This window comes from Pholis gunnellus (assembly GCF_910591455.1).
Source record: "Pholis gunnellus genome assembly, chromosome: 8".
In the NCBI taxonomy this organism is placed as follows: domain Eukaryota; kingdom Metazoa; phylum Chordata; class Actinopteri; order Perciformes; family Pholidae; genus Pholis; species Pholis gunnellus.
Window position 1 is genome coordinate 9,363,947 of NC_136534.1, and position 22,548 is coordinate 9,386,494.

At 42.7% G+C, this 22,548-nt stretch overlaps 1 protein-coding gene across 2 annotated transcripts in view; it reads left to right on the forward strand.

The window, feature by feature from the left end:
* The first annotated feature begins 3,268 nt into the window (after nucleotides 1-3,268).
* The window catches only part of grb10b (growth factor receptor-bound protein 10b), a 59,512-nt gene continuing 40,232 nt past the window's right edge, over nucleotides 3,269-22,548 (forward strand). For both annotated transcript variants that reach the window (XM_079164381.1, XM_079164382.1), the window contains exons 1-2: nucleotides 3,269-3,464; nucleotides 19,078-19,203. In XM_079164381.1, coding sequence (XP_079020507.1) covers nucleotides 19,153-19,203 — 51 coding nt within the window. In that variant the 5' untranslated portion in view covers nucleotides 3,269-3,464; nucleotides 19,078-19,152. The remainder of the gene's footprint in view (nucleotides 3,465-19,077; nucleotides 19,204-22,548) is intronic.

Sequence of the window (22,548 nt, forward strand, 5' to 3'; positions counted from 1 at the left end):
TTGCAATCAAGTGAAAACTGGCATTCCATTCTATATAAGAAGAATTTGCATTTTGTTTCTTTCCCTCTCAAGTAGCAGTTGGACAAATGTTAGATATGAACCTTGCTGTGGAAAGCTTCGTTCTGATGTGCCTGTGCCATTCCCATGCACTGCGGATGCAGACTGTGGTCATCCTGCTGTCCTTTATGAATTATATTGCAACCTCTCTCTCTCTCTCTCTCTCTCTCTCTTTGCCACACCACAGAAGAGCTACTATTCCAGGCAGCAGCTCATGACCCTGACTCATCACCATGTGGTCACACAAAATGACTCTCACAGAACTTCAACCAAACCTGCATTCCTGATTTCCTGAAAAACTAGTCATTGTGCCCCTCCAGCTTCCCCCCAGAAGCAACTGAATGATGCAAATATCCATATAAGTTGAAAAACCACACGGAAATACACGGTGCAGATACACACATAGGTGGAGCAATCTCAGATGTCTTGTCATTAGTCCGTTGGTTAAAATCATCCCTTTCCAATCATCTCATTGGCTGGCATGTGTGTGAGGTCTGAGAGAAAGTCGAGTGAGATGAAACTATTGGCTCGCCCACCAGAAACAAATACTTATCTTTAAATCACTACAGCAAAGGTGTTACCAGATAAAATGGGAATTACTGCAATTTAATGTCTTGGTTTCCAGGGATGTTAAGTGAATTCCAGCAGTGGAATAAGTCGGTGTGTAAGGGCGATCTTGGCTGCGTTGGCCCGGAGTGAGCTGTAAATTCCTGCAGGACCACAGGCTCCCTTTGTGGGTCAAAACTCATGCTCACTCTACAGTCGTTCTAATCTGCGTTACAAATCTCTGAAGGGCGTATACGGGTGGGTGGATGTCTCTGTGTGTGGGTGGGTGTGAGTGATATTTTCGTTGGGAGTATGTGCGTGTGTTCGAGCTTGTGCCTGTGTTACAGTTCCAAACCATTTTAACCATACCGGCAACGTAAACAACATCTGGATCGAGGATTACCAGAAGATCACACCACATTGTAGAACAGAAATGATTCAATTTAGGTTTGGCTTTGGTTACGCCTAAACCAACCTTATTGGTTAGTTTGTTGCCATAACGGTTTCACATTTTTTTGGCCTAAGGCAGGCCACTTTAGAGAAAGCTGTTCCCCCACTGCCTTGGCTTATATTACACAGCTTTGTTAGTCTTGACTGGCCGACCTATGAGTGATGGACACAGCGACACCGACCATCAGCGGGGGTTTGTGTTGACTTTGTTTTCTGATGTTGCGTTGTCTACTATGTATCTGATCAATCAATTCCAACAAAAGGCCCTGTGCGATGCTGAATGTCTGATGAGGCCAAATCAACATAATGTGTGTTTAGTTTACGTCTCCTCGCCAGTCTCGCAAGAAGAATGCTTTGTCGCACGGTGGCACCCTGAATATGAGTGACATGATAATGTGTGTTTGTATGTGTGTGTGTGTGTGATGCAATGGCTGCACAATGTCTCCTCTCTGAATGCGTGTGTGTCTGTATGTGTTTACACACTGAGGGGACACAGTGTGATCTCCCCTGTTGTCCTGATCCAGACTCTTACACACATATCAGGAATGATGACCTTTGGCATTGAAGAGTCCCATGGTGTGTTCTCATCACTTAAAGCTAATCCAAGTCTGAAATATCACATGCATGAAAAATAAAGGGGAACAGTGGGTTATCACTGGTGTCACTTACGCCTGAGGCACAGCTTTATCCGACAATGCTGTGGGCTTCAATTCAAGTCATTGCCTTCGGTGCGTGTCACTCCTCCTAAATGTTTTATTTAACTCGATGTGTTTTCAACTATAGTCACCAGTCTAAATTCCAATAACACATGAGCTGAATTTACACCTGTTGCTGTCGGTCATGTAAACATCCGAAGGTCTTATGCAACGCCCTTACAAGGCTAAGAAGGATCAAAACACAACAGTGCCAGGAAGGTAACTCTGGTGCAATGAGGTTTGCACCAGACCCCCCCAGTTGTGCAATCGACATACCTCACAGCTACAAGTGTTTTCATATGTGATTGTGCTTGTCAGAGCAGGACTTTGAGTTAAAAGTGTGAGTGTTGACCTTAACTTTAGTCTCATGGTGTGTCGCACTTCATTCTCGACATGTGACCACTTTGGTCATCAACTTTAGTCCTGAAAAGTTATTGTTAGGTAATAATCTGTAACACTGACATATAAATACAGGAACATTTGCCCCTTTGCTACAGCCAGTTAACATATACATTTGCCCAGTTTATGAAAACATTTACTGTTCATCAATTGTCCTAACAACTTTGTTTGAGTCATATTTATTCACATGGTCCTCATTAAACAGTGGTAGATTCACACCGAACATCCAACACTCCCATTTTAAGGAAACAATACGCATTATATCTCCCATCTTACTTTCATACCTCCTATGTAAATGGGAATACAATTTTAATTTAACAAGGTCATTTAAACCTGGGCAGACCAAAGTCAAGCTCATGTTATGTGGGATCCCCTAAATGTCCAAAAAAGTGTCCAAAGGGTTTAACTGTTTACTATTAAGTAAATGTAAGTAACCTGTCCCTTAGATCTGCTTTATGGGAAACTGAGGTGTGAAATATAGCAATATAAATGTTATAGTACCTGTGTTAGAGCCGTTAAGAGCTGATTGAGTTATTTGATGCACTTTTTAAAGGTTGTTCATAAAATGAACAAAGGAAGACAGGAATTATCAGTGTCACTACATCTATACATCAGATTTGTAATACCTAACTGTTTTTAAGATTGATGGAGGAGACTTTAAATAAATGTTCCATACAGAGGAGGGGATTGCAACACCTTGGTGTCCGAGACAAGTCAGAGAGTAATCATTTGGTATTGAGCAACAATAGACAAAAAATATAATTTGTCAAAACAACTCAACAATTTGAACACACAACTGAAATATCTTGTGCATACGCACACTGTACGACGCCCTCTTTCATTCGCTTTGTTTCACTGTAAAGGTGCAGCCGTTACGTGTGTCGTAAACGGCGCACACGCGACTCAAAACGCCCGTGAAGACAGCGCCTCCGACACAACAGCGGTGCCATTATTCCCACAAGACGTGAACGCCGCATTAATCACTCCTCGCTTGTGGGCGTGGTCTACTCTCAAGGGGGGAGGTGTTGTTTGCAAGCGTGTGTGCGCGTGTGTGCGTCTGCGTGCGTGTGTGCGCGTGTGTGTGTGTGTGTGTGTGTGTGTATCCTCCCCAGCAGCATGAGATGAGCTGCCTGCAGTCTTTGCGGCCACAGTTCTCGCCTCCTCCTCTTCTTGCCACAGTGTATCTGTCCAGTCCGGGAATGTTGACCACCGTGGTCTGATCCAACGCCGCCTGAGTGTCCCCCCTCATCTCCCGACCGCCCCTCCGCGCCTCTCTCTCTGAGGGTCGTACGCTGCCTCAACTGATCTGGCTGTTAGGTGAGTGCATGTTACCGGATGGAGACGCTGTTCTTATGCTCCTTGTTGTGGGGTGGGGGTATGGGCATAAAAAGTCCGCTGAGAGTGGACAGTGAGCGCCTGTAATAAAAAAAAAAAAGTTTGAACGCGCTGTTGTGATGACACGCACCGTTTTTGCGGGTCGGAACACATGTGCGCGGCACAGGCACTGCGCGCAACCGCCTTAGCGGGACCCGTCTACGCTCTCCCCCCTAAAAAAAAAAAAACCCCGTCCTGTCATTGAACTTTGAAAACAAGTTTATTCATAAGATCGGGCTGTTGCATTCGACTTTATTCACGTCACCGTGTTCCTACTAGTGGGACGCTTCCCCCGTAGACTGTTCCGGGGTTGGTAACGCGTGCCGATATATGCTTCTGAAACATGTGCACTTTTCTGCACCTTTACGCAGAGGAGTGTCTCTTGGGGAACAATATTTGGATACAAACAGCCTGCCTTGTTTACGATTGCGTAACAGCAGTCTACATTGGCCCATAGCCTACTTTCTATCCAGTAGGACTCCAGATCCCTGCGTTGCCCCCCCACCACCACCACCCCACCCACTCAGTCCTCTGAGTTTCTCCTTTTATCGCCTTATCCTTATGGCAGCATTTGCTTTTGGGGGGGGGGGGCGTTTTCCCAGGAATACTCATGCAGCCTTACTGGAGTGGTTCCCAAAGTGGGCTCCGGGGTCCCCCAGGGGATCCGTGGGTGGGTTCCAGGGGGTCCCCAGTAAAGTGAGGAATTGTTGAGTTGAATCAGTTTAGAAAACAACCACAGTTTAACACAATTCGAGAAAAAAAAAACGTTTTTAATTACCGAGCGGACTGTAAGAAGCGTTATCAGTGCACTTGTTAGGCAGGTCTGGAGTACTGGATCAATATATGACTTCAAGAGCACTCTCAGAGAGAGTGTGGTGGGAAGTTTTCTCATATTGAACTCCATGATGTGAGTTGCTTGACGTGAACATCTTTAGGAATCCGTGGCGTACTGCTTCACCTTAAAGCCTTTCACTAAATTCAGCTTTTGCCCAAATACCGTGAATGCACACCCGTAGGTGCACCACTCTCCTGTTCTTTGGTCGTGATATTTGCAACGAAAGCCGACTTCATTTTAAGTCAACGATGCAATATTATTTCTCAGCTGTACGATACTGTGAGGAACCCTGTTTAAAATGATGGTAATACTAATGGAACGCGTGCATGGATGAGAGGGATCATTATCTAATCTAACTTTATGTGTAAAGGTTTTGACAGAGAAACTGGTAGATGCGTGCTCTAATCTGCCCTATCATTTAGGCACCCTTCCAAATCAATCTCTGTATTGGCTGCAAGTGGTCTCGGCAGAAAGTTGCGTAACCAACACAATTTCTTATTCTGGGAACTATCGATGTTGCCCTGTGTGTTCACAATGCAGATCAGGGCTCTCGCTGTGAATGTGGATTTGAAGGATTGGTGTAGGCACTGATGCACGTGGTAAGATTTTATAGGGGATGCATCCTGAATCTGTTCTGTCAGGGCACATTTTCAGGGGATAAACCTGTTGGAATCCTGGGATAAAGGTCTCTCTGAGTTTTCAAGTTTTGTGTTACACTAAATTTGAGTTTGTCAGCGTAACAGGCAGAGCTATTGATCTTATATTTCCATAGGTGGGACCTCTGTGGTTAGGGACCAAGACCAAGCTGGAACCATGTCTTGATATTGGTGATTTTGAGTGCATGCAGTCATTCAACACTTACCGGCTTGATTGCTATTGGACTATTAAAAAACCCGATGTACTTAAATGTATTAGTATGTCTTCAATGTAACCTCAACTTACGTTTCACGATGAAGGAGCTCACTGAGCAACTTTGCTCGAGTCCCTGAAGCGAAACACACAATCTGGCCCACCACTGATACGCCACTCAACTGGGCAGCAAACACTGGAGCACTTTACTGCACACAAGCGCGGTCCTGCCTGCGTGTTAACCTCTAAAGTGTGGTTATATATGGAGTAGTTTGATCATGCGGCTGCTGCTACACACAAGTCTAAAACATGCCATAGTTGTGTCATTTCAAGCGTGCAATTTTTCCGACACTCTTCCCAGTTACAGCCAAAGAGGATCCCTCTTTTCCTTGCCCCCTTCCCATTATTTCTTTCATTTAATTATGTTGTGGTCACATCTCCGTGCACATGGCAACCGCTCTTGCTGTGGCTTCTTTCACCCCCCCCCCCCCTCTCTCTCTCTCTCAGCACCAGTCCTGCTATTTCAAGTCCATGCTCAGTAAGCACAGGCATGACGGGGCATGAACTCTGCGAGACTGCAGGCTGCCAAAGGGCTGCTGACTGCACTTATTGCACATAATTATACTTACAATGAGCTATACTCAACTCGCTCGAGGATTCAGGCCTGTCTGTTTTGTCTTTCAAGAAAGCCTGTTGCTGCTGCTGCTGCTGCTGCTGCTGCTGCTCGTACTCCAGCGTTTTTTTTCGATTGAAATACTGTGTGCTAGGCAGTGATCACTCCTGAGATTTGTTGCATAACCAAAAACCTGTGCCTCGTTTTCAACGTAAGCACTTTTTTTTCTTGATGCACGTACGGTCGGTCGCCCTCGCTTGTATGCCTATAGTTTCAGCTGCCGTCTATGGGGTAAAGTGGCAGCAGAGATATCCTTTTCGCTGGTACTGGAGGTAGAAGAGCTTGTGGTCGTGCTCCAGGCAGCATTCCATTGGGTCTTGCGTCAGCCAGCAGTCATTCAGCAGTAGTTAGTCTAGGCTTATACACCGTTAATACCCCCTCCCTGATGTCATGACACCATTAACCCAAGCCTGCTAGGGACCGAAGCACAGTTCATGTCAGTCGACTGACTCCGGCTGGAAAGCAGAGCCACTTCACCATCTGTACCAAAACGTCAGTGGTCAAAAAGTAAACCACCGAAGTGAGGGACTGCTATTTGTATTTTGGCTAAAGGTTAAGTTTGTATTAGTTGCATAAACAATACAAAACTTAAGTTTTCATTTGTAGAAATACTCCTCTCTCTTCTGTTAAAATGTTTGGCCTACCACATACTTGGCCTTAAAGCATGCTCCAACATGTTTTTTATTTAGATTGTTTCAACCCACAAGTTAACAGTTCTTAAGACTCATGTGACCACTTATTGTTGACATCACAGGCCAATTAATGTTTAATGTTCTTGGTATCTCAAGTGTAACTGCTGAGTAATCATGTCCTGCTTTGTAAGGAGTCATTTCTAAGAAGTGAAACACTTGCCAGAGGAAAACTTTGTGGTATTAGTATTCATCCTCCCCCTCCGTACCATAAATATGGATCTATACAGACCCGATTCTCCCCGCTTTCACTTGTGACCAAAGGTGATGCAATGCTCACTTGTCAAACCACCAAAGTTTACAGTGGATTGGGTTTCTCACTTTCTGGTGTTAGGCCAAATGTGGCTGAAACCCAAGCCTGTGTGAGAGGCAAGAATGTTGCCTTCATTCTGTAGGTAACTGAACACCTGAGGGGCCACATGCTCGGGTGGCCACAGGTAATGTGGTGTGTGGAGGCACGGTGATGTGCCAGACGAATTCATCTCATTAACGCCGCCAGTCCCAAAGACACAGGAGATTTTATTTAACATTTATATCTGCAGTACACATGTGAGCCACATGAGCGAGCCTGAACATTCGTATTGTTATAATTGTAGCTAGTGCTGGGCGGTACGACTGAACATTTTGATCACGTTATTTTTTACGATGTGGGCGGTTTCACAGTATATCACGGTATTCTTTCCTTGACTGGGTTTTTATATGGGTTTCTAGTGGCTTACTCAACTGTCAGGAGTACATAGAATATAAAAACATTTTAATGTCATCATGTATAAAGGCTTTGCTTACTATAGGGTTTGCCCGTTTGTTCGTATAATGTTGGGATAGCAGTTTGGCTGTAGTGTTTTGCCCCGGTAAGACATACCTTGAATCCAGTGTTTTAATCATTGCTCTGAACCCGTCTTTCTCGACTGTCTGTAGCGGGACCGTGTCCTTGCAGAGCTGGATCGTTATTGCGTTCGTAATGTCGCTCCACCGCTTGCTTTTCTTGTCGTATGCAGCGCCTCGGGCAAATGCCTCTTCGGCTTCACCGTTTCACTCGAGCCTCGAATCCGACGACCGTCATCACACTCTTGGTATTCCAACACATGTTTTCTGCTGAGGTGATGGAGTAAGTTGCTCGTGTTACCACCAGCGGCAACAACAGTGGCTCGACCAACTTTGCAATATAATAGTCTTTTGGATTTTTTAAAACCAAAAACACTTCCAAACAGCAGACACAGCTCCTCTCTTGGGCACATACTCTATCGGCGCATCTCCGGTCTGTCTTTGTTCATCCTGCATCGCTCTGTTCTGTTCTTTAATGTAACGTTACTGTAGCGTTACTGTAGCGACGGAGCCTCTCTCAGCTGTTAGCAGACTGTTGTGCTACCGGGCTAGCTAGCTAGCGAGCTGTACCCAGCATGCCGTTCGGCGGTGTAATTTTATAAATGTACAATTATTAGTGTTACAAATTGTTTATGTGTCACAAACTGTTGTGTCGTGGTGTTTTGCCCCGTTAAAGAGCGTTAGTTGTGGGTTGAACACTAATTATAGCCTAACATTTTGTCTGATGTGAAAGGCTAGCGTTTGTTTCACTGATTACAGGAAATGAAAAGAATGACATATGTCCTATTTTTATAGTATTATAGGTGTGTGTATGCTTTTAATAACACGTAATAATTTATACAAACGTATATCTCTGAGAAATGGCTGGTTTATCTCTTAAAGATAATATAAGGTGATGTGGAAATGGCAGTAAAAATGGTCAGGAACGTAAATTTACGCACAGATTCGCTCTCCTCATGATGGATATATAAAGACTATTGGGAATTGGGTCGCGATGGTTTTGTCATTTTCAAAAGTGGGTCCCCACAAAAAAACCTGCTCTTGTGTTCTGTTGCCTTTATCTCTACATATCTGTCGTCCCTTAGTTTATCTTTGTCTCTTTGTTCCTCTGTCTGCCCGATTGTCTGTCCGTCTCACCTCACCAGCTGGAATCTGCAATGCCAAATCAAAACAAACCATGGTTAGTTGGCTTTGGTAGATGTACCGTACCGTTAAAAACAAAAAGGGCTTTTTTTTTTTTTTTTCCAGAAATAATTCCCATAGCGACAACACAGCCATGTTTCTGTTCTTGAATTATAGCACTGTCCTAAACCTAATTCTGATTCCCTCTCACGCTCCAAATACAGCACTTCTGACCATGTATGCATGTATTTTGTTGTACATAATTTCATTTTCTGCCCTCTGGTTTTCTAGTATTATAGTCAGACTTAGAAGCGATCAGGGCTTAGACTGGTGTACTTAGGTACTTAGGAACAGGACTTTCGTTAAGCCCTTTTTAATATGATTTTCAGCTAGCCAAGTTTGTTAGCATTCCTGAGAGTAAGTAAGCCAAATAAATCCTGTTCCCCTTTCTCTTCAGGGGGTCACATAGAACTCCAGCTCTTTTCTGATACCAGTTAAAGGTCAGTTTCATTTGGGTTTGATGTTTCCTTTTGTCGTAGATGATAATGACGCCATGCCACAACAAAGCTTTACGTTCTTGACTAAAAGGAGGTTTAATGCAACAGTTCTTTGTATTTTACAGCATCAGTCATTGAAAGAGGTTATGCGCTACCAGCAGGTGTAGTAAAGATGGCGTCATGAGAAGGCAAATCCATCTAACGCAGCCCCCTGGGGGCCACCATTACAGCCAACTTGTGCACAAGCACAATTGCTCCCAAGCTCCGTCCATTCATCTATGCCATTGCATAAGACCAGTGCTCCCAAGCAGCCCAATGAAATCCTCATCCAATTAGGCACTGTCCACGTTCCCAAAAGGCCTTTCTCTCATAGACTGGTGCTATTCAGCCATGACATCAGGCCCTCTCTTATAGCCCCACTTTACGCTGCTGCTCTCAAATAATGAAAGCTGCCAATTAATGACTAATCAACATGTGCAACAAGCACATCCAGTGAGGAGTGACTACCATCTAATCTGCTGATTAAAACAGGAGACAGAGATGCTCTGTTCGACTCTTTCTCCTGTCTTCAGTGTTGCATTGCTGCAGAAACAACAGCCAACCCTCACACACACACACACACACACACACACACACACACACACACACACACACACACACACACAAACACACACACTTATACTCTGACAACCTCATTTGAGACGCTTATAATTAGACTTATTTGTAATTTTAAGACTTACGTGGAATACCAAAAGTTTGAATCAGTGGTCAGTGTTTGTTAGTGTAATGCCATGCAGTGCCTACACTGAATTTGAAATGTGATTCTTTAGTGTATTCTAATGACTTGACTAAACTATTTTAATGCTCAAAAGTTCAGACGGATTCATCAGTTGTCTGTTTAAAAATTCATACATTTTAATGGTTGCCTACGGCGCTAAAGGCTGGTGCGAATCACTGGCCCACAGCAAAACAATACAGTAGAGCAGGCAGCGTATCCACGTGACCCACAGCACTCCCTGTCTCACAACAGCACATTTCTATAGGTCGCCTCACCATAGGAAGTTTTGATAACCCACAGCGTCTGGCTAAATATTCTCACATAAGGCGTCTGGCTAGTTTAGACATATACAGTAGAATAATTGACCTCCCCTCTCTCGGGGTTGGGTTACGGTCAGTACATTCACTTCAATGGGCTCTCCACAAGTCCCCAGACACCGAGTTGGCTCTGTGCCATTTCTTGAATTAAGACGCTGTTTATGTTGGGGGGGGGGGGGGGGGCTGGGGCTGGGCAAGCGTTTGGAGGAGAGGGAGGTAGCTTATGCGTTTCAGTGAAGCTTGGGTTTACAGTGGGAATCAGGGGGAAGGGAGACTTGGGTGGGTTAAGAGGGAGATGTGACCAGTTTTAGAGTCCTGTTGTTAACATAAAAATGTTGATGTGAGCAGCTTTAAATATAATATCGCTTTTTCAAAAACAAGACATAGTATAAGACGATGAACCATGACATATATGGCTTTGTTTTGTCACCCTGGCTATCCTGTATCATCTCTCAATGACTCACCTGTGTTTGGTCTGTTGAGATTATAGGACAGGCTGCTCTCAACTGGCTATGTGTGACAATCAAATGTATCATAGCTAGCTAAATAGCCATCTGATTAATTTTTTAATCAATGCAGTTTCCTCTTTCTCAAGTAGTTAAATTCAATTCAATTTATTTAGTGTAGCCCAAAATCACACATTTGCCTCAGGCGGCTTTATAATCTATAGAACATATGACATCCTGTCCCAGGACCCTCGCATTGGAACAGGAAAAACTCCCCCCAAAAAAACCTTTAACGGAAGGAAGTAAACAAAGGAAGAAACCTTAAGGAGAGCAGCAGAGGAGGGATTCCTCCCCCAGGATGGACAGAAGTGCAATAGATGTCATGTGTACAGAATAAACAACATAGTCGAGTTAAAACACATTCAATGCATATGAAATAAATGATTTGTATAATGAGAGTAGTAAGCAGAGATAGAGGAGCTCAGTGGATCATAGGAAGTCCCCTGGCCGTCTCGGCCTATAGCAGCTTATCTAGGGGCTGGTCCAAGAGCCAGAGCCAGCCCGAACTATAAGCGCTATCAAAGAGGAAAGTCTTAAGCCTACTCTTAAATGTACTGAGTGTGTCTGCCCCCCCCCGGACTGAAACGGGAAGCTGGTTCCACAGAAGAGGAGCTTGATAACTGAAGGCTCTGGCTCCCATCCTACTTGTTAAGGCTCTAGGAACTACAAGTAACCCTGTATTCTGGTAGTGCAGCTCTCTGGTAATAGGGTACAATGGGTTCTTTAAGATATGATGGTGCCTGGCCAATTAGGGCTTTGTAGGTGAGTAGTAGGATTTTAAATTAAATTCTTGGTTTTACAGGGAGCCAGTGCAGAGGAGCTAATACAGGAGTAATACGATCGCTTTTCTTAGTTTTAGTTGGTACTCATGCCGCATCATTCTGAATCAGCTGGAGAGATTTAGTAGACTTATTAGGGCAGCCTGATAATAAGGAATTGCAGTAATCTAGTCTAAATATAACGAATGCATCAACACATTTTTCTGCATCGCTTTGAGACAGGATGTCGATTAAAAAAGGCAGTCCTTGAAATTTGTTTTATGCTGTAGATAAAGGAAATATACTGATCAAAGATAACTCAGAGATTATTTACGGTGGAGCTGGATGCCAGGGCAATGCCATCTAGAATAACTGTATCATTAGATAATTGATGTCGGGGGTGTTCTGGGCCTAGTAGAATAACTTCTGAGTTTAACATCAGGAAGTTGCAGGCCATCCAGGTTTTTATGTCCTGAAGACATGCTTGAAGTTTAGCGAACTGGTTGGTTTCGTCTGGCTTGATCGATAGATATAATTGGGTATCATCTGCATAACATTGAAAGTTTAAGGAGTGTTTTCGAATAATATTGCTGAATGGAAGCATAGATAAGGTGAATAAAACGTTCTTGTCCCTGTAATAGGGTGTGATGGTCAATGGTGTTGATGCAGCACTAAGGTCTAACTAGACAAGCACAGAGACAAGTCCTTTGTCTAAAGCAATTAGAAGGTCATTTGTAATTTTCACCAGTGCTGTCTCTGTGCTATGATGCAATCTAAATCCTGGCTGAAATTCCTTAAATAAACTTTGATTTGTGACTGCTTTCTCAAAGATCTTAGAGAGGAAGGGAACGTTAGAGATTAGTTAGCCAACACCTCTGGATCAAGATGGAGCTTCTTCAGAAGAGGTTTAATTACAGGGAAAGAATTAGTGGAACAACATACCCTTTAAAGTTTTCGCTATGTTTGCAATAATTTGCAGGTTTGAGGGTTATACTATCGACAAGATAAACAATCTAGGACAGACTACAGTTAGCAGTCCTCCTATATTGAGACATGATATTGACGTAAATGCAGATTATTATCGCTTCTTTAAATTTAGCTACAGCACTGATCAGATAGACATTTAGTGTAGAAACGTTTGCCTAATGGCGTATACTCTGGTATTAAGTATTAAAGTTATTAGGTAATGGTCCGATAAAAGAGGGTTCTGTGGAAAGACTATTATAGTTTCTATTTCAAAACAGTGAGTGGGTTTCTGTACACTCTGACAGTAGCCAATCAGATCTATGAGGTTAACGCAGTACTAAGGCTATCATTAACGACATCCACATGAATGTTGAAATCACCTACAATAATTACTTTATCCGTTTTGAGGACAGAACTTGATAAGAACTCTGAAAGTGTATTTCACAGTTTTATACCGTTTAAAATCGAAATAGTTCCGTACAAATATAGAATATGTTTTCTCTACTTGTATCATACACACAGAAAGAATCAAAGAATGGATACTTAAAAACATATAACAAATGGAGTTGGATGTGGTGCCAGTCTTTTGTTTGAACTGAGCAAGTAGCATTAAATACAACTGTTAATTCTTCTTATTTCGGTTCAATTCTTCTGACTGCCGCAAACATGCCTTAACCTGCTTTCGCTCACCAGTCTGACCACTCAGAAATGTAGGGAACCTCCTGGAGTTGGACAGGTGGACACTCCTCAATAGAAGGGCTGATCTTCTTTTGTTTTTTTGCTTTCTGCCAAGAGAAACTGTTTAAAGACTTCATGACAAACCCGTAGTAAGTTTAGATCTACTATAAATTACAGTTGAATGCATTCACACTTGTGTACACACAGATACCCGAACGCACATGCTTGTACACTCTCAGCTCCCTCTGAGTGTAACAGTGGCTCTCTTTCTCCCGAGGCCTTTGACACTTCCACACTTCCATGATCTAAAGTGATGTCAAGCTTGTTTCAGCTGTACTGTCTGTCTCAGTGATGCCCCGAGCTGCAGTGGGATTCCACAGATAACACAGGACCCGACACACAAGAATAGGACACGTTCATTCTTGTGCAGTCAGCATCGTTATCGCAGGATTCAATTTCATACATGAAAATATGAGAGCCTGTTTATTATTAGGCCTAACCTTGTAAATAAATGCACCCTCTTCCACTAAACCATATACAACCTTCCAGGAACTCATGTGCATCAAGGAAATTCCAGATAAAGCAGACCTGTGCAGACCTCTACCCCAGGGTGTAGGAGTTAAAACACAAGCTGACCCCTAGAAGCATAAAAAAGTGCCCTTTTGACCTCATGATACCTAAGTAAAAGGCTTACAATCAGTGTGTGTTGCGATTATGTTACACACACACACACACACACACACACACACACACACACACACACACACACACACGTTCTGCCATATGGTCCTCGCCTTTTTTTCAACACCATCCACACACTATCCCTGGCTGGCCCACAAATCAATCCAGTTCTCGAGGTCGGGGGTTCACTATGTTGCACGTTTTTTCACCGAGTGCCCTATATGGAAAGAATGTGCTCCCTGCATTCCAGAGATGACTGAGCCGAGCTGAAGAGCCCCGTGTTGCGCTGTGTCCAGTCCGATCAGCTGAAGTCAAGTTGTTTGGAATGAACGTATTTGACAATAATATACACGGGGAAAGTTGCACAGCTGAACTGTACGGATGCTAACATTGAGCTGTGGGGGGTTTGAATGTAACCAGGAAGGCTATTTGAAGGGTTATTTTGTTACAAATTTTAATAAAATAAAAAACTACCCCCTGAATTGTCTGATGTGGCAATGAATGCCTCATCTCTCTGACCTGTGCTATTTTTGCTAAAAGGCCCAGACTGGAGACACATGATACCAGTCTCCCTATCGGTAAGGTCACATTAGTGAGGGGGTTTAAATGCTTCTGCAAGTAATACCGTCCATTACAGTAACATAGCAGGCTGTATATTTTAAGGCCTGTTTGGTTGAATTTAGACAATTATGTCCCAACAAGTTACAAGATACAGACACTGTGATACCGTGTTTCCATTGTTCCAAAGTAACACTGCCGTGGTTCAATAAAAGCTTTGTCAACAGCAGAATGGCTGTCGTGAATTCACACACGGTCCTTTAATACTTGAGCCACATGGCATGTATTTGATTTTATTCATCAACACTGAATGAAGTTTTAAAGTTGGAGAACTTTTAAACATTACAAAAGTGGCATGCTTTCGGGAACTTTAACAGAGCTCTTTTAGCATCTGGCTCACTTGTACACTGCACAAGTTCATGCAACGGTAAGTTTCTGGATGTCCCGCTATAAATAACCCAAACTATTTGGAATGTTTTCCCAGTAAGGAAAGGACGGTAAAATACGTAGAGGAAAGAACGCCTCACAGAAATGTACAGAGGGTGGCAGGCAGGTAGACCGTCTGTAGACAATATGTATATACACAGACAAGCAAACAGAGAGGTTGACTGACAAAAAGCCCAAGCAGGACAGCCGTCAGGCAGCAATACAAACCAAACAGACAGTTTGACCTTTAAGACAGGCAAAGCAGACCAGCAGGCAGGCAGACAAAAAAAATAAAAAAAATCTAACTGACTCCTTAGTTTACAACTTATGTTTGCTCAGCTCACAAGACACTCGTCTGTCTCAGGGTTGGCCTACATACAGTATGTGAGGTTAAAAGTTTAATATTTCCATTTTCCACTCTAGGCATTTTTATTGGACTCCTTGGAAAGGCTTGTGGAAGGGAAAAAAAACCTAATAACCTGTTATTGCATGTGTGTGGAAGCTGTGGCCTGAAGAAATAAGTCTATTTAAAACCATAATGAGATTTGATATTCGCAATTCTAATTGTGTATTTTATCATTTGCAAAGAAAAAATATTCTTGCAAACGTGTGTGTCTGAAAGTTTGTTTTTTCGCTCACCCCTTTTTGGATCCGAACATTTGCGTCGTATCCCATATTTACCCTCTTGGTCGCAAGCAGAGGCCCAGTCCTTCAGCCTCCAAAGTCCTCTTAACGTCCATCTTTGGTCTGGTGAGCTGGTCAGCCACCGATCCACCACCACCATGTAAAAGAGGAGAACTCTTCAGGGAAACGTTTCTACTGTTTCAATTAGGCTTTACTTTAAATAGCCCAGGGTTCTGGTGAGCCTAGGCCTCGCCTTTTGGCTCCTCTGCAGGGCTTATCACCTGGGGATGTTAAAGCTGGACCTTTTTGAGATGTAAGCATGTATATCAGCACATTAAGCCCAAGAGTGACCAAGCATGCTAGCCCACCAGGACATGTTCAACAGCAGCTACGCTGTTCCAGTTAGTGCTGCATGTGTTGACTTCAGTGAAAATACGCAGGGGACAAATATTATGTTTAGTTTCAATATGACTCATCATTTATGTGTTGTAACATCCAGCACAGTGTGCAACACTCAGAGGTCAAACTGCAGTAGTGGCATTTCAATGACAATGGTGTATTTTTTTTCTCCTACCAATTTTATATAATGTATCGTATAGTTTCATATATGCACTTACAGTTGAATGAAACATACTTTTTCTAAAGCCTGTATGTTTGTTGAATGAACGACTGATCTTGGCAGCAGAAAGACATCACAGTACACATTATGATCCTGTTTAGTTACATGTAAGTAATGAACATGAGGTAAAGAAGTTAGAATCTGTCTTGAATGTGTGTTTGTGTGAAATGCAGCCATGTGACACTTGGAGCATTGGAGAATAATTCTCCCTTCTTCACAAAGATCATGTTTGCATATTGGTTTTCTTTCAGAACACCTTCAGTAGAGTGTTGTGTATTGGCTGTGAAGTCTCACCCGGGATAGTTCTGGAAAGGATTTATGATGCATGATAGCCATCATTGCGTTTGAAGTCCAGCAGCTAACATTCTCCCTCATGCAAGTTTGAGCAAAAATCACTTTAATTAATCCAGATGCAGTCACCTCACCGCTGGGTACAGCCGCCCAACCCCAGAGTCCCCCTTTCTACTCCGGAGACACTGTCAGGGTCAGAGATGGTTAGGTTTCAGCGCGCTGTTCGAGTGGAAGGAATCGAATCAAAGGACTCTGAGAGGGTCTAATCCCTGCACTGGAATGGCTTTGATTGTGTCAGGGAGCAATTAAGCGTAGGTGCGTGTGTGTTTGGTCAATATATCAGTCACCAAGAGTCACTCTGGCACGTATGAGCACTTTGATACTTGGGTTCTAAGGTATTTTAATGCTACGTGGAACGCCTGAGCTTTTTTCCCATGTTTTGGCACGCACAGAAGAAGCAGAATTCATACCGGTGGTGTTGAAAGGCCATACGTTTACTTCAGTGGTATTTAATGTAATGTATGTAATCCTCGTAAAATAAAAGTGGCAGTTTTGATAAGGATTTAAGCTTCAGTGAGGCACAGACAGGTTGTTTAAATGTTATTGTATTTAGTTGAAGTCCGCTGCTGTCCGTCTTACACAACCTCCTGACTCCTGAAATCTAATACACACACAGTTCGGCCTCAGCCGCTGTGGTCAGCCAGTGTGTGGAGCCTAATGAGGGACTGCTCGGACAGTTTAGGGGGATATTAATTTGTTTTGTGTTTGTTGTAAACTGTGTGTCTGTAAATAATGTGTAAATGGGCGAGCTGTCCTTGCATGCCAGCCGGCTAGGCCACACACATGGACTGACATAATAACACACACACACACACACACACTCTCACTCATTACAAGCGAGCCCTTTCAGCGGCCTTAGTGATCGTGGTGCCAGGCTCTTTGTTTAGAATGCATTCATAGTCTGGTCATTATTAGCAAGCCAGATTTTGGAGGTTTAAAACACTTTTTAGTTATTAAAAACAAATTTGAAAGACACATTTTTCAGTATGACATTCATCTTGTGATAGACGGTAAACGGCAGGACTTATGGCAGCCTAAATAAAGTTCATTTCTTTCTGAGACAATGAACAATATTTTGAATAATGTAGTGATTTGTCGACCTGGTCCAGGTATTTCCATTTTTGTCAGGAGACAGTTCGACATTAACGCTTAAGTAGATATTTCAATTCCATCTCTGCCTACATTCTCTGCCTTACAGTCTAAAGGGGTTAACACCCTTTACGGCATCAATATTACATTTGACAATTTCTGTATTTCGAAACACTTTTGCTTCCCAATGCGGTCCGATGGACTACTTCAGTTTATGCATAACTCGGCCCTTTACAGTCAAGGCTGTCTTATTATAGCTTGACTTCAACGGTTACTTAATGTTACTGCCTTTTTGACAAGTCGCCTGCATCCCCTTTGTCAGAGGGCTTTGCAAGTTAACGGTATGTCCAGTATGCAGTGTGGTAGTTGACTCTACTGGGGACACAGTGGTCCTATCATTGACCACCGACTCGTCGGTCAGAGGCGGCAACATACACAACTCTAGAGAACACAAATAGAGCTTCTCAAAGACCCTGAAAACTCCTAAAAATAGAGGCGTTACACAGCCACGCACATACAGTACAGTATGTAAACACGCAGAAGCACATGTACAGGCAAAAATGTACACACATATATATACACACACTCTGCGGCCACGAGGGCTGCCCGCTCGCAAACCGCTAATTCAAACATGAGATAATATTAGCTGTCTATAAAATGGCTGGCCCTATTTTTAAAATAGCAACACGGGGTCATGAACTAGCTGCATAAAAGACCATCATAGTTGTGAGCCCGAGCTGCTCGGCTCCAAATATACTGTGGGCACTAACTTAAGACCCGGGGAGGTGCCTGCAGGCTATTTTTGGGACGGTGTTTACAGGTGTTTATTCAGTGGCCTCAGTGCCAAGAGGTCAATAGGATGCCCACTTTAAGAAGTTCAAATAGACTGAAGTCCATGTTGTTGAGGTTGTGGTTATTTTGACCCGAGGATGGCCGGGAGGGGAGGCACAATAGAGCAAAAGAACACCTTTAAAAGTTGCCTGAGGTGCAACTTCAATTGCAGCTGTGTCCGTTTACAAAGACATCGTTGAATGTTGGAGTGTGTCGAGATTGACCGTTTGGTCGCAGTCAGAACAGTCAAATATTTTAGAAAACCCAAGATGATGCGACTCGCAGCCGGGAAGCATCTCATTTTTAGAGTCCTCAGGCTCCACCATAGACTTGCATGAGGTGTAGGACTTCTTTATAGCGCACTTCTATTTACTCCATAACTGTGCTGCAAAGTTAAATTAGCTTTTATCGTCCGAATGAAAGCCATTATGGTTCATCTTGGTTCCAATTCATGCACTTTACCCTAAATTGCACTGTTGCCAGTCTAGTTACCAAGAAGGTAATTTTCATTGGTCCATTTACTAAATATTTGTTCATATTGCAAAGCATTTTTCTTTCGGATGCGTCCGTTACAAATCAGAATTATTGGACAACAGGACGGTGCATCCGTACTAATGTAGATTTTGAATAAAGATTCAATTATTACACTTAACAATATACAACCAACCACTGTTCCTCGCTTGTTGTTTACTAAGGGTCTAGTATGTGAGTTAAGAAGTGCTCTGTGCTATATCCGTCTCCTCAGAACCTAGACTCCATCTTCCTTTCCTATGTCATCCTCCTCTTCTTCCTGTTTCTTTCCTCTCTTGGACATTCTTACCCTTTCCCTTCTTCCGTTGTAGTTTTCCACTGAGCTCCATTTGTCTGCTCTTCTTCCTCTGCAGGTTCTGCTCTGTGCATCTTGTATCGACACTGATCCAACCAGGCACATTGTACAAAAGAGCTGAGAAACACAAAACATGGCTGTGGCCGGATGTCCGGATTATTTCCTGCATCATCCAAATTATCAGGTAAATGGCAATTTCCTATGTAGGTTTCTCTTTGGTAATCTGTCTTTAAGCAGACTGTCTCTGCCACATCTCATACATGAATAATACATAATACTTCAGCGAGTATTTGTACAGATGAAATTTTAGCCATTTTAGACTAGAAATGAAACAGGCAAGGAGACTTTATTTGTGAAGCCAGACTGTGAAGTCAGTATGAGGTGTTCTTCAGAGTCTGTTTAACATTTAAAACCCAAAGTAACGTGAACATTTCTTTGTTGCGCCCCCGTCCTCATGAAATGACATCGGATTCTGACACAGCACCCAGCGTTGGAGCTGTTTATCCACAGGGCGGATTTGTTAGCTGAATGATATTATGAAATTTGAACTCTGTCCCTGTACAAGCCGGGCACCTTATTGTTTATTTATATTTACCATGGCAAAGTAATAGTGAGCCATCCAAGAAGTACTCAAGTGTGAATTCAGGTCACTAAGGTCCTTGCCAACAGTCCTGCCTCTTCCAGCTCCTCTTGATCAGCCCTTTAGATGCTCTTAGTATTGTGTTATTATTGGTTTATTAGTTAGACACTGGATGGGGAAATAAAAGAATGGGCTTTGGTTATAGTTTGTCCTGTTAAGTCTTGTCCTGACTGCATGCGTGCGTGTGTGTGAATAAAGATGCGTTATTCATTTATTATTAAGTAATGTCATATGTAAGGTGCTCCACTGCAAAAACTTAACTTGTGACAACATGTTGTGATTCAGAGAGAGAGAGAGAGAGAGAGAGAGAGAGAGAGAGCAAATTAATGTTACAAGATTTTTCCCATTATGAATAGTAAGAAATTAATTATATCTAGAAAATGAATATGTGGGTGTCAATGTTGATATTGTGGCAACAAAAAAATACAAAATAAATATATGGGAAACATTTTTATTGTTAACTATGGAGCCATTGTCCAGGCTTGTGTAGATACAGAAGGTTTGAGTTCATTTAGGAGATATTCTTCTAAAGTCTTTAAGACTCGACTGCGACTAAATTCTATCTCTGTGCACTTCAGTTTCACTAGCTGAGGTTGAGGTGCAGCCAATTTTTGTCTTTCAATCTAATCCTAACTTGTTTGGTTGACTTTTCACTTCCAGTATTAGTGTACAAGAGTATATGGGTTAGAAAGGAACAACTTTCGATTTGGTACTTTGAGCTTGTATCCTAAGTAAATGCCTCTAATCACCAGCTGGTACCTTGATGTGCTGATTTGTTGTTGCGTGAGCGAAGGCAGACTTGACCTCTGACATCACTTTTAGGTTCGGTAGATTTGTTCACACCAGCCTACGTAGAGCAAAGGGCTTCCAAACGTTTGCATTGGGGCAGTAGCACTATCGGCCCGATCAGAAGCTCGTCTGTTGTCTGCTCGTCATCTGGGCCATGGCTTTATCTGTGACCTTTGACCTAGATGAGAGAGTCTCCAAGATCTCCACAGCTTAGAGAGACAGAAACCAAAGATTCACATGAGACACTGTGTGTGTGTGTGTGTGTGTGTGTGTGTGTGTGTGTGTGTGTGTGTGTGTGTGTGTGTGTGTGTGTGTGTGTGCGTGCGCGTGTGCGTGCGTGTGCATGCATGCATGTGCTTACATGCTTGTGTCTGTGGTAGAGTGAAGTCAGGGTCGCTAGCATGTATATTGTTTCTGTGTTCATGTCTTATTGCTTCAGCTGCAAAGTTTAATCCACATTGTTAAAAGAGCATAACTTGTAATGAGGCGTACATTTAATAACAGATCCGTTTAAAGAGCTAACGCAGCAGAAATAAAACTACAGGGAATAGGTCTTGGAGTTTACGCTGAGGTGAACCAACTTTTGGCACCGAGTGAATCATCGTATACACTAATCTTAGACTAATCTTCTCCGCTTACCATATCTGCTCATTGCATTCACACTGCTATGCCTCCCATTCTCTCAAAGACACCAAGCCGTCTTGGTTCTCTCGTCATTTGGATGATTTTAATTGAAATCGAATCAACAACAATCAAACTTTTTATCTTCGCAGACATGGACTATTCCATTAATGGATGCTGCTTTAAAAGATGTGAAATCTGAATGTCGTGAGGACTCATTTAGATCTTTGATCTTTGCCAGCGGTTTGGGATGTCTGCTGCTGAAGCTGTACAGCATACAGACCTTAATGTACACACTTTAGTTTACATTCACACACACGCTCAGACACACACTCACTCGGCTGTTTGCAAAGCATTCAGCTATAACAGATGTACCTTGACTGCTGCTTGACTTGCTGAATGAGGAAATCCATTCACTGTGAAATTCCAGGGTTATGGAAGATTTTCCCCGATAAAACTGCAGCAGCAATTCAAAACAGATTTGGGTGAAGATAACATTCATACTAAACTCAAGGGATTACATCGCCACTTTAATCTTGTTTCTGTTGTATGATCGTGACCGGTGAGTAAATGATGGTACGTGCAATGCAGGGATTGTTAGTGGCAGGACGGTAGCTGATTAAAGAACCCTTAATCCAGAAACGACAGCACCAATAATACATTTTATAAGGTTATATAAATGTAAAACAAACTTGGGCCATCATATGGTATATACAACATGTGTAGATTACAAACTAAAATGCAGTGTAACCACAGCTCAGGGAATCTCTGGATGCCAAAACATAATATTGTCACGTGTGAAAGTTCTGTGTGCATTTCCAGTATGTTAAGCTTAAACCGGGTCACTGGATAAACAAGCAGAGTCTTGCTTAATGTTCTCCGTGAGAGAGGCTGAGATAGCTGTATTGTTTTATCTGGGACTAAACTTCAACAGGATTTGTGTGCTGTTAATAATCTACAGGTATTCCTCGATATCAGAAGATTGCATTTGTTTAGCGTGAGCATTTGCAACGTGAATATGTCATTTGCTGGTGTTAGAGGGTCATTTCCTAGAAATCATGTGTGTCAGTGTGGACTTTATTAAGGCTACGGTGACCGTGTTGATTTTGCAGCTCCCGACTCATCCGGTCATCGCTTTCAGTGCTTTGGAGTTTAATGAAATGCACAACGTCAAAGTGTTGAGATCCTCCCAGCATGCATTATGTAGCTATCCCTGCGTTTTGTAGGCCCGAAATATGTCAGAATTCTTTGCTGCAGGGTAGGAAGGATTACCAGGATAAAGAATTCTATTCCACAGTTGTCTAAATATGGGATGTTTTATTTGTGTTTATAACATATATTGTGGGTTTCTACGGAACTCCCATAGACCCGTCAAATTGTCTTACTGATACCAATAAAACAACAATAACTATTATAAAAGGCGTCACCAACACAGCTAACACAACAGTGCGGCAATGTTTTAATTGATTCATTTGAATG